This window comes from Trichoderma citrinoviride (assembly GCF_003025115.1).
Source record: "Trichoderma citrinoviride strain TUCIM 6016 unplaced genomic scaffold BBK36scaffold_2, whole genome shotgun sequence".
Classification (NCBI taxonomy): Eukaryota; Fungi; Ascomycota; class Sordariomycetes; order Hypocreales; family Hypocreaceae; genus Trichoderma; species Trichoderma citrinoviride.
In genome coordinates this window covers 588,434-601,077 of record NW_020194710.1, presented here as the reverse complement: position 1 = coordinate 601,077, position 12,644 = coordinate 588,434, and the positions used below count along the sequence as shown (strand labels likewise).

Here is a 12,644-nt window from a genome sequence, read left to right as displayed (position 1 = left end):
CGTTGGGCGACTGAATCGATGCTATTGGGTATACTATGTTAGCAAAGGCCTTTGAGAGGAGAGAACGTCTCAGGCTGTTGTGCGGCATACCAGACGGAAAGGTAGGCAACATGTGCTACTTTTTCCCACCAGATCGTGATTTACCACCTGACTGCTTCTTCTTGCTAAACGGATTCCAGTCAGATGGTAGCTTCTTAATGATGGGGCTGATGGTCGTGGCGATCAGGGCCCGGAGAGGAAGCAAAATGCGTCGCAAAAAGGAAGCGCAATTTCGAAACGCAAAGGAGAGAAAAGCAAAGATGTACGGCTGGACGAAGGAGGCGAATAGGCTGATGCAGAAGACGACGAGGAAGAGTGGCCAGAAGAACTGGATGATTGTAAAGGCGTCTCTGAAGAAGTTGTTCATGGCGGCAAGGAGGGAACGGATGAAGGGGAACGAAGGGGGGGGAGGGCGCGAGAAGATGTAGGGGATGGTGAAGGGGAAGAGGGGTTTGGTGAGGAGGGGGGTTGTTGAGCGGATGAAGTAGCCGGCGAAGAACATGTTGGACTTGAATTTTCTCTTGGTCGGTGGTTTTGATGGCTGGAGAGATGTGGGTTGTCAAGGCTTGGGGAGAGTTTGGGTGGAAGGGTGGAGGGCGGTGGGAGTTGGGAGATTTATGGGATGGAATTGTGTTTTCTTCTGGACCTTTGAGAATTCAGTTGACAGAGATGAAAGAAGAATAAGATGAAAGCGGCTTTTCCTAGATTTTTTTGAAGTCTAATGATTATTGGGGAGACTTTGAACAGTTTCGCCAGTTACGATGTCGTCTAGGGGAGAGTTCAACAAAGAAAACGGTACATATAATTATAGAAACAAGTCTTCAGCACAAGCCAGGATGGCAGCATCCGACACAAAGACGATGTTCATTATTGAACAAGCTGAGTCACAATGCCACAGAAGAGAGCAAATCACAAGTCGCAAATCAGACGAGGGTGCGTATTCACTCTGTTAGAGGGTTTACCACGACGATGATGATGTATCCGAGACCCCTATAACCCTTGATAGAACAACAATAAAACAGACGTCTTTTGACCCCTGACGTCGTGCCCTTTCCCTTAGCAGGCGTAGAAAACCAGTAAACTCAATCCCATTATCCGCCAGATCCCTGATTAAAAACAAAAGAAAGCCAGTCATTTATCGGTACATCATCGTAAAATATCGTCGAAGGTGGTGGGCGATGTTTTGGTTTCGCCAGAGCATGGGAGAACTTTCAAGTTACTCCTCCTTGCGCTTGACAATGAGAGGCTCCTTTCCCTTGCCCTTGTAGGAAGAAGCAGAGGCAGAGTCCTCGGCAGAGTCCTCGTTGAGCTCGGGCTGCTCGAGCATCTGGACTTCAGGCTGCTCGGGGAACTGCTCAAAAGCTTCAGGGAGGTGCTCCTGGAAGCGACCACCGTGGAAGCGACAGGTGCCGGGTCCGTAGGCAGGCTCGGGCTTGCGAACCTCGACGAGGCCGTCGGCATGCTGGAGGATAGTGGTGTCTTGGTACAGATTGGTGGTGGTTTCGAGGTCGTTTTCGTCGCGGCGCCAGCCAGAAGACTCGCCGACTTCGTCGACGCAAAAGACGGGGAAGCGGCCATCAGCGGCGTCGATGCAGGTAGCCTCGTCGCCTTGGCCCTCCTCGAGCTCGCGGCGGAGTGCGTCACGACGCTCCTGGCGCTTCTCGCGGCAGCGGGCGATGCCCATGGCGATGGCGCAGGGGATGACCATCATGAGGAAGAGGCCCATGATGCCAAAGGCGATGGCTAGATAGAAGCCGCGGTTGTTGTGGGTGGGTTTGTCGGCGGACTCAGCCATGTTGATGAAGATTGATTGATCTTTGTTGTAAGGTTTTAGTCGGAGGAGTCCGGGGAGGAGGACAAAGTGGAAGAGGATGAAGTAGGGCAGGACGGGATGGAGGCACCGTCTTGGGAGGAGGAATGGCAGGAAGATGGCGAGGATGACGAGGAAGGCCATGGTGTTGCTTTGGAGAGCCCAAGGAGAAGAGACTCTGGTGAATGGGGATGAAGAGCCTGAAGAGCTTGAAGTTCAGGGAGAGAAGAGAGGGCAGCAGAGGTGAAATAGGAGGAGATGACTGGAAGAGAGGAGGACAGCCCTCGATGGCGATGAAGATGATGACGATGGGATGGAAGGGCTACAGATGGAAAGAGAGGCGAGATGGACGATGATGCATAAGCTAATAATGTTGGAGATGGGCAATGAAGAAGAGGGATAGATGAAGACCAGATGGAAGAGGGAGAGGAAGAGGGGGAAGATGGGGAAAACAAATCGAGCTCGGCAACGTACCTTTTCTGCAGCAGCCTTTACGGTGGAAAGAGATAAGATTGCTTGATGAGCAGGAGACGAGGAAGCGTTCAACTCAAGGTCAGATGAAGGAACTGCGTGACGATTGTTGCAAAAGAAGTGCGAAAAACACGAAAACACGTCTCTCGAAAAGGGAACGAAGGTGAAGATGGAAGAAATTTCGAAAACTGGGAGTTCGGTGGGCGCCAGGCTTTCTGCCAGCTGCTGGCTCGAGGGGGGGGGGATGACGATGGGAAAGGCGAGTGACTGTGTCGAAGCGTTGCCAGCTGTTGTCGTCGAGTGGCCACTCAGAGTCGTCCTTTTGCCTGAGGCCCCTTGTGCTTTTTCTTTTCTTTTCTTGTCAACACTTGGGATTCTCGTGGCGTACTGGGACGAGACTGAGGAAGTGGACTTGACTCTGATAGCCTGGAGGCGATTTACGGAAGAAAGAAAGGTGGGTGTGCTGTGCTGTGCATTTTGCTGCATCACTGCTGGTTTGGATACGTGCTGTGGTTTGCTTCGAGGAGGCAGCTGAGATTACTCACAGTCTCTTTTCCATCTGTTCTATCTAGGACGTCTACTCAAACACCTACCGCACTCACCAGAAACTCTTCATCCTCGCTTTGATTCATCAGCAAAGCAGGAAGTTTGCATCGCCTCCGTCTCAGTCCCTATTCAGAGCTACAGCCGCCAAAAAGCAACCATGGCCTCGATCTGGGCGATGGCGAGCCGCATCCCCATGCCAGAAGAGATCCGCGTCGTCCACTACGGCAACGCATATGCCTGTCTGCGACGAATCCTCCGTCTGCCAGAGTGCCGCGTCGTCTTTGCCTTCTGCGTCTGGGTGCTTCTCCTTTTCCTGGCGGCTTGTCACTACAAACGCTTCACGTTGACCCCTTTCTTTCGAATGCTCAACAGGAACTTTGTCTAAAGGTCTGTCTTGGCTCTGGCGGACACGTCCTTTGCTGCATTGCTGCATGGCAAGGGACTCTTTATTCCGTCCAAGGTATGGCAGTCTCTCAGCGTCTGAATGTTCGACTTGGCAAGTAGGCCATGGCCATTGACTTTGATAGGTGGTGCATAAGGTACCTTACAGACATTCTAGGCCATACGAATCCGAATCCGACTACGAGTCACGTTTCTTTGACTTTGACAACCCCAATGATACAAAGCAAGCACGATCGTATCTCGACCCCTTTTTCTTCATCCTTTAACAACATAATGCCATTTGGTAGGTCGACAAATTCCCCGAGCAATGTTGTATTTATATGACTTCGCCATATCAACGTTAATCATTCAACACCAGTTCCTTTGTCTTTTCGACAATGCCGTTCCCATTCGTGCCCTTCTCGTTTGCAAGCCTCGCCGCCCTCTCACTCAGGCTCTCGCTGTTCTCCGGGTCGTAAAAGGGTCGCTCGCCATGGACAGCCGTCCGCTTTCCTTCCCTCAGCTCTGTGTCGTAATGACCTGGAACGGCCTTGTGGGCAATGATTCTGTTATCCCAGAAAGCAACCGCTCCAGGCGTCCATTTCCAGCGAACCGTCAGGTCGTCTGCGTTGGACAGGTGCTCGCGGAGAAAGGCCAGGATGTGGTGAGACTCCTGGGCGTTGAGCTCCTGGATGCGATCGACGAAATGAGGGTTGTAGAAGAGAGACTTGAGACGGGTTACCGGGTGAGTCCGGACCAAAGGATGGGCTGTGACGATGGGGGCTCTGTGTGGTGTACCCCCTCCGTTGATGGAGGCGAGATAGGTTTTCTACGGACATTCCTGCGTTAGTCCAATCTTGTTGCTATACCACAATCAAGGTCATATACATACGTCTGACGAGTGGACGCCGTGCAAGCCTTCAATGGCCCTCTGGAAAGCAGGACTCAATGCATCATACAGGCCGGTCTGGCTGGTGAAGATGGTGTCTCCGCCGCTGGGAGACGTCTTGACCATGCGGAGCAGTGTGTACGAGGGCGGATTCAGCTCAAAGGAGTGGTCTCCATGCCATTCTGAGCTGAAGTTGCCATGGCCTCGGATGTTTCTGCACGAAGGACGTTAATAACCAACTGACTGTTCGAATAGACAAACGAGGACCTACCCGCCACGACCAATGATGGTTACATGTCTAGGATCTTGTTGGTTGGGGTCTCTATCTTGCTATCCACTGGTTAGTTGTCCATATCTGCGTTGCTCGACCTCTCCATGTTGGGTTGCTGACATACAATACCATAGTACGATGCCAGCGCATGCTGCTGATCGAGAGTGATGTCCTGATCACGAAAGAAAACGACGCCCCTCTACAACGAACGATGTTAGCAAGTCGTTCCCTGGAGATTGGGTGCCGTGCCACCACCGCATCAGGGACACAGCAACACGGTTCTTTCTTCCTCTTATCCTTCATGCGCACCTCTGCTACAAGCAATGCGAGCTCGTCCTTTTGCTGGTCGGTGAGCTTGCTTAGCTGAACACCCTTGAGCTCCGTCCCGATGAGCGGAGTGACTTCCTCGACGGCTGTGGCCCATCTCAGAAGGGACGTCTTTTCCGGGTCTGCAAAGAAAGCGCGGTCACGGGCGGGGACAAACTCCTTGAGCTCGGGATGAGGCGGCTTGTAGGCCAATACGCGGGGACTGATTGTGCTGGTGAGGGTGAGGGTGGCCATTGTGAGTGGTGATGTTTTGATATCTCGTCTTACACCTTGGCTGACGTTCTTGTCGTCAGATATGGCCGCAGGATACTACCGAATCCCTTTTGATGGCCTTGACCTCACAGAAGAAAGGCAATATATACCATTTCAAGCATTTGGTGATTTGTCAAGGCCTAATCCGGTTCGAACATATAAGCTCGAAACTCAATGCCCTGAAAGTGCGACTCTGCTTATACAGCGCTGCCGAAGGATGCCGCATTCCTTCAGCTAAAGGCGTATCGCCATGCCAACCCGCGATGGCGACAGCTGCGCCCTACCGTCCTGCATATGCGACATCGACACCAACTTGTGATATCCAGAGAGCGCAGGGTAAGCACCCACCAATGATTCGTCCCGAGAACCCCGCGAACTGCAACATCTGGCATCTGATATCTCCAGCATTGCGGTACCGGCGATCTCACCCAGATGTTGTGCTGATAAGACGCATGACGCGGGGAAGCGGCGTGTAAACGGATCACCATTGGGAGCATCGCGATATGGAATCAAACAACTGCATTCGTCAGTTGTCAGCTCCCCTAGGCCAGATCAGGGCAATGATACCATTATACGGTCGCAAACGCCATCACGGCGAGCTGAAGCAGTGCGACTCGGCACGTCGGGGGACGGCAGCTTTTTGCGGCTTGCGGGCGACAATTTGCGACGCTATACGCGGTTGCAGCGCCTGTTCGCATATGATACCATTTCCAAGTCGAAGACGTGCTCTTTATGTTAAAGACTGCATCGTTGAATTGATATGCGGGAAAGCTGTCTGTGAAGCCGTAATGCTCGCAGTCCTGGAAAGATGCAGCTGCAGCACGGGGGGAGGAGCATGAGACGAGAGTGAAGAAGCCTGGAGATGGGTTCTTATATATACGACTCGACAAACGGCGATTTGATCTCGAGATGTAATGGCACGTTGCTACTCCTGCTTCATTTCCGGCTTCAAAATCCTCCTGTGTATGAGCGGCAACAATGGCAATTGAACCACCATCACCAACAGCAGCAGCAACGGCTGAGCTGACCGAGAAAGAATCGCCCCCATACGACGCCGCGAGCTCCAATTCCAACACCAATTCAGAATCCAGGAATTACGCCGAGTCCTACCCTAACAACGAGAAACCACCGGTTGTAGTGGTGGACAAGGAGGATCGAGATGAGGCTTCTTCCAGTTCCCTCAACGATGTCTTCGACGTCAAGGCGATCGACCCTGTCCTGGCCCGGAAGATGGCCCTCGTCAACAGTGCAATTGACGAGATTGGCATGACGGGGTTCCAGTGGAAGCTGTTCTTCCTCAATGGATTTGGATATGCCGTCGACTCGGTATGGCGTCACAGTCCAGCTGTTCTCCGCAGCCGTTCGCCTTGCTGCATTGACTGACATTGGACGAACTTGACTCTCTCTTTCTATAGCTTTTAGTCGTCTGTCAATCTATCGCGAACCCAGCTGTCCAGCAGGAATATGGGCTGCCTGACGCTCACGTTTCCGGCATCCCCCTGGCTTCGCAGGTCGGCCTCCTCGTGGGCGCTGGCATCTGGGGCTTCTCTGCCGACATTATTGGTAGGAAGCTGGCCTTCAACACGAGTCTCTTGTCATGCGCCGTCTTTGTGCTCATTGCAGGCGGCATGCCCTCTTATATATCCTTTGCTGCGATGTGAGCCCCTTCTGTCCGCCTTCTCACGATGTTGCCCTTGCTAGATGGCCGAGCAGTGACTGACTACGTGTGTCGCTGTGTAAACCAGTGTTGCCATCTACTCCGCCGGTGCCGGCGGCAACTACGTCCTCGACGCGACGAACCTCATCGAATTCCTGCCCACCACCCATTCCTGGCTCGTCACGTTCATGGCCGTCTGGTGGGCCGTCGGATACACAATCACGGGCCTCCTCGCGTGGGCCTTCATGGCCAACTTCAGCTGCGCCCCCGAGGCGACGCCCGAAACATGCCGACGAGCCGACAACATGGGCTGGCGATACCTTCACTTCACCTGCGGCGGCCTGGTCCTGATCATGGCCATTGCTCGAATCGCCTTTATCCGCATGACGCAGACGCCGCGGTGGCTGATTTCGCAAAACCGCGATGACGAGGTCATCAAGACGCTCAACGACATCTCCATCAAGGCCGGTAGGTCGCACAGCTTGACGCTGGAGAGACTGCAGGCAGAAGGCATCGTGCTGCACACGGAGCAATCCGTCTGGTCACCGCTCCGGCTGAAGATGCACTTCAAGGGCCTCTTCCAGACGCGGCGGCTCGCCTGGTCGACTGCCGTGATTCTGGCCAACTGGTTCGTCATCGGGATGGTGTCTCCGCTGTACAGCGTCTTCCTGCCATTCTATCTCCAGTCGCGGGGCGCCGAGGTTGGTGACGGCTCGACTTATGCTACATGGAGAGATTATGCCATCAATCAGGTGGCAGGCCTCGTCGGTCCCGTCATTGCGGCGATTCTGATTGAGACCAAGTTCTTTGGACGCAGAGGCACTCTGGCCGTCGGAGCGCTGGTGACGATGGTACTGCAGTTTGGGTACACGCAGATCAAGACGCCAGCTCAGAACGTTGGAGTGTCTGCCGCCATTTCGGCCGCATCGTGAGTTGTATTCGTAATGGATTCCCTTGAACAGAATGCTGACGGTCCAACTCTTCTGTGTAGCAACATTTACTACGGCACGATTTATGCATATACCCCTGAGATCCTGCCATCTGCGCACCGCGCAACGGGCTACGGCCTCTGCGTCATCCTCAACAGAGTCGGTGGCATTCTAGGCGTGCTTGTGGGAAGCTATGCAAACGTGGAGACGACGGCTCCTCTGTTTGTCTGCGCGGCGTTGTTTGGACTGCTTGTGATTTTGAGTCTCATCCTGCCGTTTGAGTCCAGGGGCAAGCGAAGTCAGTAAGAGGTACGGAACAATAAAACGTGCCTCTTGTCTCCTTTCTTTTTCCGTCTGACGAGAAGGAATGTGAGAAATGCGCTCCGTTGATGAGAAGAGAAAGTCGCACAGATGAAATGCGCAATGTGACCACGAATCATTTCAGCTGGCAAAGCCCCTTGTTTCCGATATCGTATCGGTCAGTCCAAGAAGTTGTGACTTGTTTTGTCGGCAAGGCTGGTTATCCTCGGCCAAGCGTCCCGAAGCGGAACCGGGTAGTCTATCGATCGCAAACCGGCAAACGGAATCCGGAGGTCCCACGGGGGGGGGCCCCATGTCATTTGTCTCCCGAAGATAGAACTTGCATCTCGGCTTAGGAAAATGCGGGACAAAAAATAGGATGCTGACTCGGGGGAGGACGCGATATGATCGAGAATCTCCGGACCGGCGACCGGAGAAAAGAGATAGTAGTAGTATAACGTTATGAGAACTCGGCAGCTTGGCTCTTACATCAGGCTTGACAAGGGGGAAGATCTGGGGTATAGTGCGTTTGTACTGAAGGTTAACTGTATGCGATATGATCGAATGATTACTTGATGGTGGCGAACTTTTCCCACTGCGAGTTACTCCGTAGCTATAAGGGGGTCTTATGGATTAGATCCCTTGACGAGATGACGAGCGCAGATGCCTGCAATTATGAACACGGTTGGATTTGGCATGGTGAGCTGCGTACGAAAGGACGAAATGAAAGACGATGTTGATGAAGTTCCAATTTATATACTACGGAGCCCTAAATCAAGGACCCAAAAATAAACAATCAAACGCTTTATCCTAACAAAAATGCCTTATCCGCTCCCAAATCACGTCCCTCTCTCGACTTTTGTTTCCATTTCGATGCCTATGCTGATCCGAGAGCCTTATCCAAAGCCGAAATCAAAAGGGGAACTGCAAAAATTTCACGCCTCATTAGCCAAACCATCCGGTATAGTAAAAATTGAAGGGAAGTGGGAAAAAGAGAACTGACTGTGAGCTTCCTCAAAGATGAGCATCGGGCGGAGTCGCACCGTCTGGGTGCCGCATGTGCCGACGTTGACGCCCAGGGACCTCATGTTCTTGACGAGGGAGGCGGGGTCCTTTGTATCGAAGGCGATGTATGTTCTACAAGTTTGACAGATTGTGTTAGTATTCAAGGGAGTGCTGTATGTGTGGTTGGATGAAGTGAGAGGCTTACCCTTGGCCTTTGCCGCGGAGGTTCTTGATGAGCTCGGGGTATTTCGTGGCGAGGCGCTCGAGTTCGTTGTAGAGAGCGACACCGACGCGGGCCTGCAAAATTTCGATGATTAAATTCTGCTTATTTGGAGCTCCGGCGGGGGGGAGGGAATGGTGCTTACGCATTGGTTGACGAGATCCTTGGAGAGAATCTCCTCGACAACGGCCTTGCTCATGAGGACGCGAGCTGGGTCACCGATCCAGCTAATGGAGTTTCATCAAGTCAGCATTTCTACTTCGTTCCCAATTTCACTTTCGAAAGTTCTCATCGTGAATGTATATATAAGAACTCACGTGTTGAACTGGCGGTAAGCCTTGTCGGGCACCAGTCTGGGGTTGCCGAAGTAGTAGCCCGCGGTCTGGGCCTTCTTGGAAAAGGTCACGATGTCGGGAGGCGACGTCAGGTTCCAGTGCTGGTGGCCCCAGAACTTGCCGGTAGCGCCGAAGCCGGTCTGGACCTCGTCGACAATCATGGTGACGTTGTGCTTCTGGGTAATGTCACGGAGGCCCTGGAAGAAGGCAGGGGAGGCGTGGTTGTCGCCTCCTTCGCTCTGGATGGGCTCGACGATCAAGCCAGCAACGGGGAATTGCCTATCGTCAAAACCCAAATCAGTGTTCCGTTTAGATTCATCAGTTCACACACAAAGATTCTCAAGACTCACCATGAAGTGATGAGCTCCTCCACCTTCTCAAGGCACCTCTTCTCCTCCGCCGCATTCTCAGCGGCAAACTTGTCGAGCGGATACTTGAGCGCCGGGAACGGCGCCTGCGGCCAGTCGAACGAGGGAATGTCCAGCTTGTGCACGGCCTTTGACCGCGTGGCGCTCAAGCTGCCGAAGCCGCGGCCGTGGAACGAGTTGGCGAAGCTCAGGATGGCCAGGTCGGGCGACCCCGGCTTGGCGTTGTTGAGGCACGAGCTGATGTCGCTGGCGGACCAGTCGACGCCCTCGCCGCGCTGGTTGCGGCGGTGCAGCATGAAGGCGGCCTTGAAGGCGAGCTCGTTGGCTTCGGAGCCGGACTGCGCGGTGAAGATCTTGTCGCAGCCGGCGGGGGCGACCCTCAGCAGGCCGTTCTTGAGCGAGTCGTGCCAGTGGCTCGAGGGGAAGTTGCCCAGGGCCGGGCGGTTGACCAGCGCGGAGACCATCTCGGGGGACTGGGCGGCCTTGATGAGGCCCGGGTTGTTGTAGCCTACGGGGATGGAGGCGATTTGGGAGTAGACGTCCAGGAACTGGTTGCCGTCCACGTCGACGATGCTTTTCTGCATGTTAGTTTTGCCCTGTTTGTGAGAATTGAGGATGATAAAGTTGCTGTACGTACTAGTTGCCCGAGCTCTTGTCATAGTCGGCCACAAAGTAGAAAGCCCGGTTATCAAAGAATGAGCCAACCTTCTCGGCCTCGGCCTTGGAGCGAGGTCCAGGGATCTCGGTGGTCACCTTTGGCTCGAGCACGGCAGACATTGTGAACAAGATGAAACAAAGGCTATAAGTTTGAAAAGACTTTGTATGAGGGTGATGCTTGTGAGTGAGAGGAACAGCTCAAGAAAGGGAAGTATGGAAAAACAAAAGCTTCTTATAGTTTTGATAAGTTAGTTTCGCCTCATATGAGATAGATACTAGTACGTACCCCGGAACTGCGATTGCCGGCTTGACGAGTGTGGCGGATGCGGGGATCCAGTGCTAGTCAGTGGTTGGACAACGAGAAAGGAAGCAGAAAAGGATTGGAGACGAGATAAGTAGAAGCGATAGAGGTTGACCGGCCCGGTTCCGGTCCCGGGCCGGATCCACCGAATCGATTCCGGGAGCCCGGGACAAAAGAAGAGAAAGATGGAACTCGGTAATGGGAATTGATACGTTGTTGAAGTGACCATGTGATGGAGTTTCTGAGGTCATATGAGATGCGAAATCTGGTGTTTGAGAGTAGGTAATAGATTGATGTTGTTGGTGTTTTATGCGGCAAAGAGCTGGCGATGTCGCTCTGCTCCACTCATTCTTATCATCGACCGGCTATTGCATGTCCGAGTTATATGAGCAGTGTTGCATTCAGAATTACTCTTGACTGGGATAAAAAGTCGGCTGTAATACCTTCGTGTACTAGATGGGCGACAAAGGCACACGTTGAATGGCGGACCACCTCACAATCATCAGCCGCTTCATGGGGGTTACAAGCAAGGGTGTTGCCTCTTTGATCACAGAGAGTTGACTGCCGGTGTGTCAATAAGCCCAAATTGTGATGGACGCTGCCGCCTGTATTGCTGAGCTGCGTGAGTGAGAAAAGAAGGGCATAAATCCCATCACTCTGCTGAACAAGCCATCTCACATATCTTTGACCCTGGGCTCGATGACAGCGTCTGCCGTTTCCGTGTGAGAACAATCTTAATTGGTATTATACACTAAACACAAAGGTCAAAGAATTCGTATGTCAAACCAAGTGTCTGCCCAGGAAAGATCCGATATATCCCTGCCTAGCTCTGACGATCAAGTCGACTGTGCGATGGACCCACGATCCGCAACAACGACTCCGATGCGCCTGTCCATTTTGCCAAGTTTCCACCATCTAATATCGCTGTTCTGAGCGAATGCAAAAAGAAATCAGAGTAAAAGATCAAATGTTCCTCCTTTGGTACGCCGTCGGTTGATCGCGTCGGGGTAGCGATTCGAACACTCCTTCAGCATCCATATATGCGCTGGTGCGGCATCGAGCTCTTCATAGCCGCATTACCCGAGCTCAGCTTGATTTTCCCCCCTCTTGTCCTCGTCAATGCCATCTCTTCCTGGAAACTCACTCGCTTCGTTCCACTCAACAGGCTTGCATCGCGACGTGTATAATCTTCTCGCAGCCCATCTCCTCATTTCTTGCCCATTAGGTTCCGTAAATAGTCGCGCCGCCTCTGTCTCTGTGCAATCGGTTGCTCGATGCCGTACGCCGCCAACTCGAAAGGATCAGACGCCTCTTCAAGCTTATCAATCTTCCTGCGCCTCAGCCACAACCAGAAGAGAACTAATAGTAACGATCCGAGTAGAAGAAGTCTAGGCCAAGAGGAAAAGGGAGCAGACGGTCAGTAAGTCGTGCTACCGGGAGGGGGAAATAAAAGGGAAATGGCCGATCGAGGCCTAAGAGACGGGGCAAGGGAACTCACCCTGTTGTGATGACAACCGCAATTAGAATTCCCGACTGAGAAGCCGGCTTCTCGCATGTGTTGCTCTCCTGGGTCTCTTTGCAGCGCACGGCGAGAATGTGGGTGAGAGCGCCCACGTTCTCAATTGAGCGTCTCAATGCACCTGCAATCATCTCGTGCGCCATCTCGACGCTTTTCTCGGTTTCGATCACTGATGACGAGGAGGAGGAGAGGATGCGGATGACGACTAGTAGTAGGCTGAGCGGGACGGGGAAAGCTGCAAGTTGCGGATCAGGATGCAACATCCATCCCTCGAACCACCGCCCAGGGCGGCGTATGTATATACATAACTCGCTCCCTCGTCGAGAATCAGCGCCATCATCATCCATTCCGCACGGCCAGGACGAGG

General features: G+C 53.1%; 6 protein-coding genes across 6 annotated transcripts; 1 reads left to right on the top strand and 5 right to left on the bottom strand.

Annotated features, from left to right (window-relative positions):
• Window positions 1-115: 115 nt before the first annotated feature.
• Window positions 116-541, bottom strand: BBK36DRAFT_1098 (hypothetical protein; the record flags this gene model as incomplete). The annotated part of the gene is made up of 1 exon (XM_024889114.1): window positions 116-541. One exon carries the CDS (start codon window positions 539-541, stop codon window positions 116-118), a length of 426 nt encoding a protein of 141 aa, XP_024752754.1.
• A 714-nt stretch (window positions 542-1,255) lies between these two features.
• Window positions 1,256-1,993, bottom strand: BBK36DRAFT_1097 (hypothetical protein; the record flags this gene model as incomplete). Its single annotated transcript, XM_024889098.1, has 1 exon — window positions 1,256-1,993. The coding sequence occupies one exon, from the start codon at window positions 1,991-1,993 to the stop codon at window positions 1,256-1,258; it is 738 nt and encodes a 245-aa protein (XP_024752753.1).
• Window positions 1,994-3,608: 1,615 nt separating this feature from the next.
• Window positions 3,609-4,985, bottom strand: BBK36DRAFT_1187071 (putative alpha-ketoglutarate-dependent sulfonate dioxygenase; the record flags this gene model as incomplete). Its single annotated transcript, XM_024896519.1, has 5 exons — window positions 4,717-4,985; window positions 4,532-4,606; window positions 4,408-4,466; window positions 4,136-4,350; window positions 3,609-4,015 (listed from the first exon to the last, which is right to left on the bottom strand). The coding sequence occupies exons 1-5, from the start codon at window positions 4,966-4,968 to the stop codon at window positions 3,609-3,611; spliced, it is 1,008 nt and encodes a 335-aa protein (XP_024752752.1). The 5' UTR covers window positions 4,969-4,985.
• A 1,231-nt stretch (window positions 4,986-6,216) lies between these two features.
• BBK36DRAFT_1110872 (MFS general substrate transporter) lies at window positions 6,217-7,878 on the top strand (the record flags this gene model as incomplete). The annotated part of the gene is made up of 4 exons (XM_024889639.1): window positions 6,217-6,312; window positions 6,402-6,643; window positions 6,732-7,571; window positions 7,635-7,878. The coding sequence occupies 4 exons, from the start codon at window positions 6,217-6,219 to the stop codon at window positions 7,876-7,878; spliced, it is 1,422 nt and encodes a 473-aa protein (XP_024752751.1).
• Window positions 7,879-8,671: 793 nt separating this feature from the next.
• Window positions 8,672-10,794, bottom strand: BBK36DRAFT_1134200 (aminotransferase class-III). Its single transcript, XM_024892226.1, is given in 10 exon segments — window positions 8,672-8,738; window positions 8,749-8,796; window positions 8,876-9,009; window positions 9,083-9,174; window positions 9,243-9,324; window positions 9,415-9,711; window positions 9,783-10,373; window positions 10,438-10,582; window positions 10,697-10,733; window positions 10,744-10,794. 7 exon segments carry the CDS (start codon window positions 10,575-10,577, stop codon window positions 8,750-8,752), a joined length of 1,383 nt encoding a protein of 460 aa, XP_024752750.1. The 5' UTR covers window positions 10,578-10,582; window positions 10,697-10,733; window positions 10,744-10,794; the 3' UTR covers window positions 8,672-8,738; window position 8,749.
• Window positions 10,795-11,965: 1,171 nt separating this feature from the next.
• BBK36DRAFT_1110026 (hypothetical protein) lies at window positions 11,966-12,408 on the bottom strand (the record flags this gene model as incomplete). The annotated part of the gene is made up of 2 exons (XM_024889537.1): window positions 11,966-12,146; window positions 12,257-12,408. 2 exons carry the CDS (start codon window positions 12,406-12,408, stop codon window positions 11,966-11,968), a joined length of 333 nt encoding a protein of 110 aa, XP_024752749.1.
• Window positions 12,409-12,644: the final 236 nt, after the last annotated feature.

Excerpts from the sequence above, each read along its gene's own strand:
- BBK36DRAFT_1134200 (XM_024892226.1), bottom strand. The coding sequence starts at position 10,577 with ATGTCTGCCGTGCTCGAGCCAAAGGTGACCACCGAGATCCCTGGACCT. Across the intron at positions 9,712-9,782 it reads GAGGAGCTCATCACTTCATG|GCAATTCCCCGTTGCTGGCT; the intron begins GTGAGTCTTGAG and ends TTTTGACGATAG. Across the intron at positions 9,010-9,082 it reads CTCCGCGGCAAAGGCCAAGG|AACATACATCGCCTTCGATA; the intron begins GTAAGCCTCTCA and ends TCAAACTTGTAG.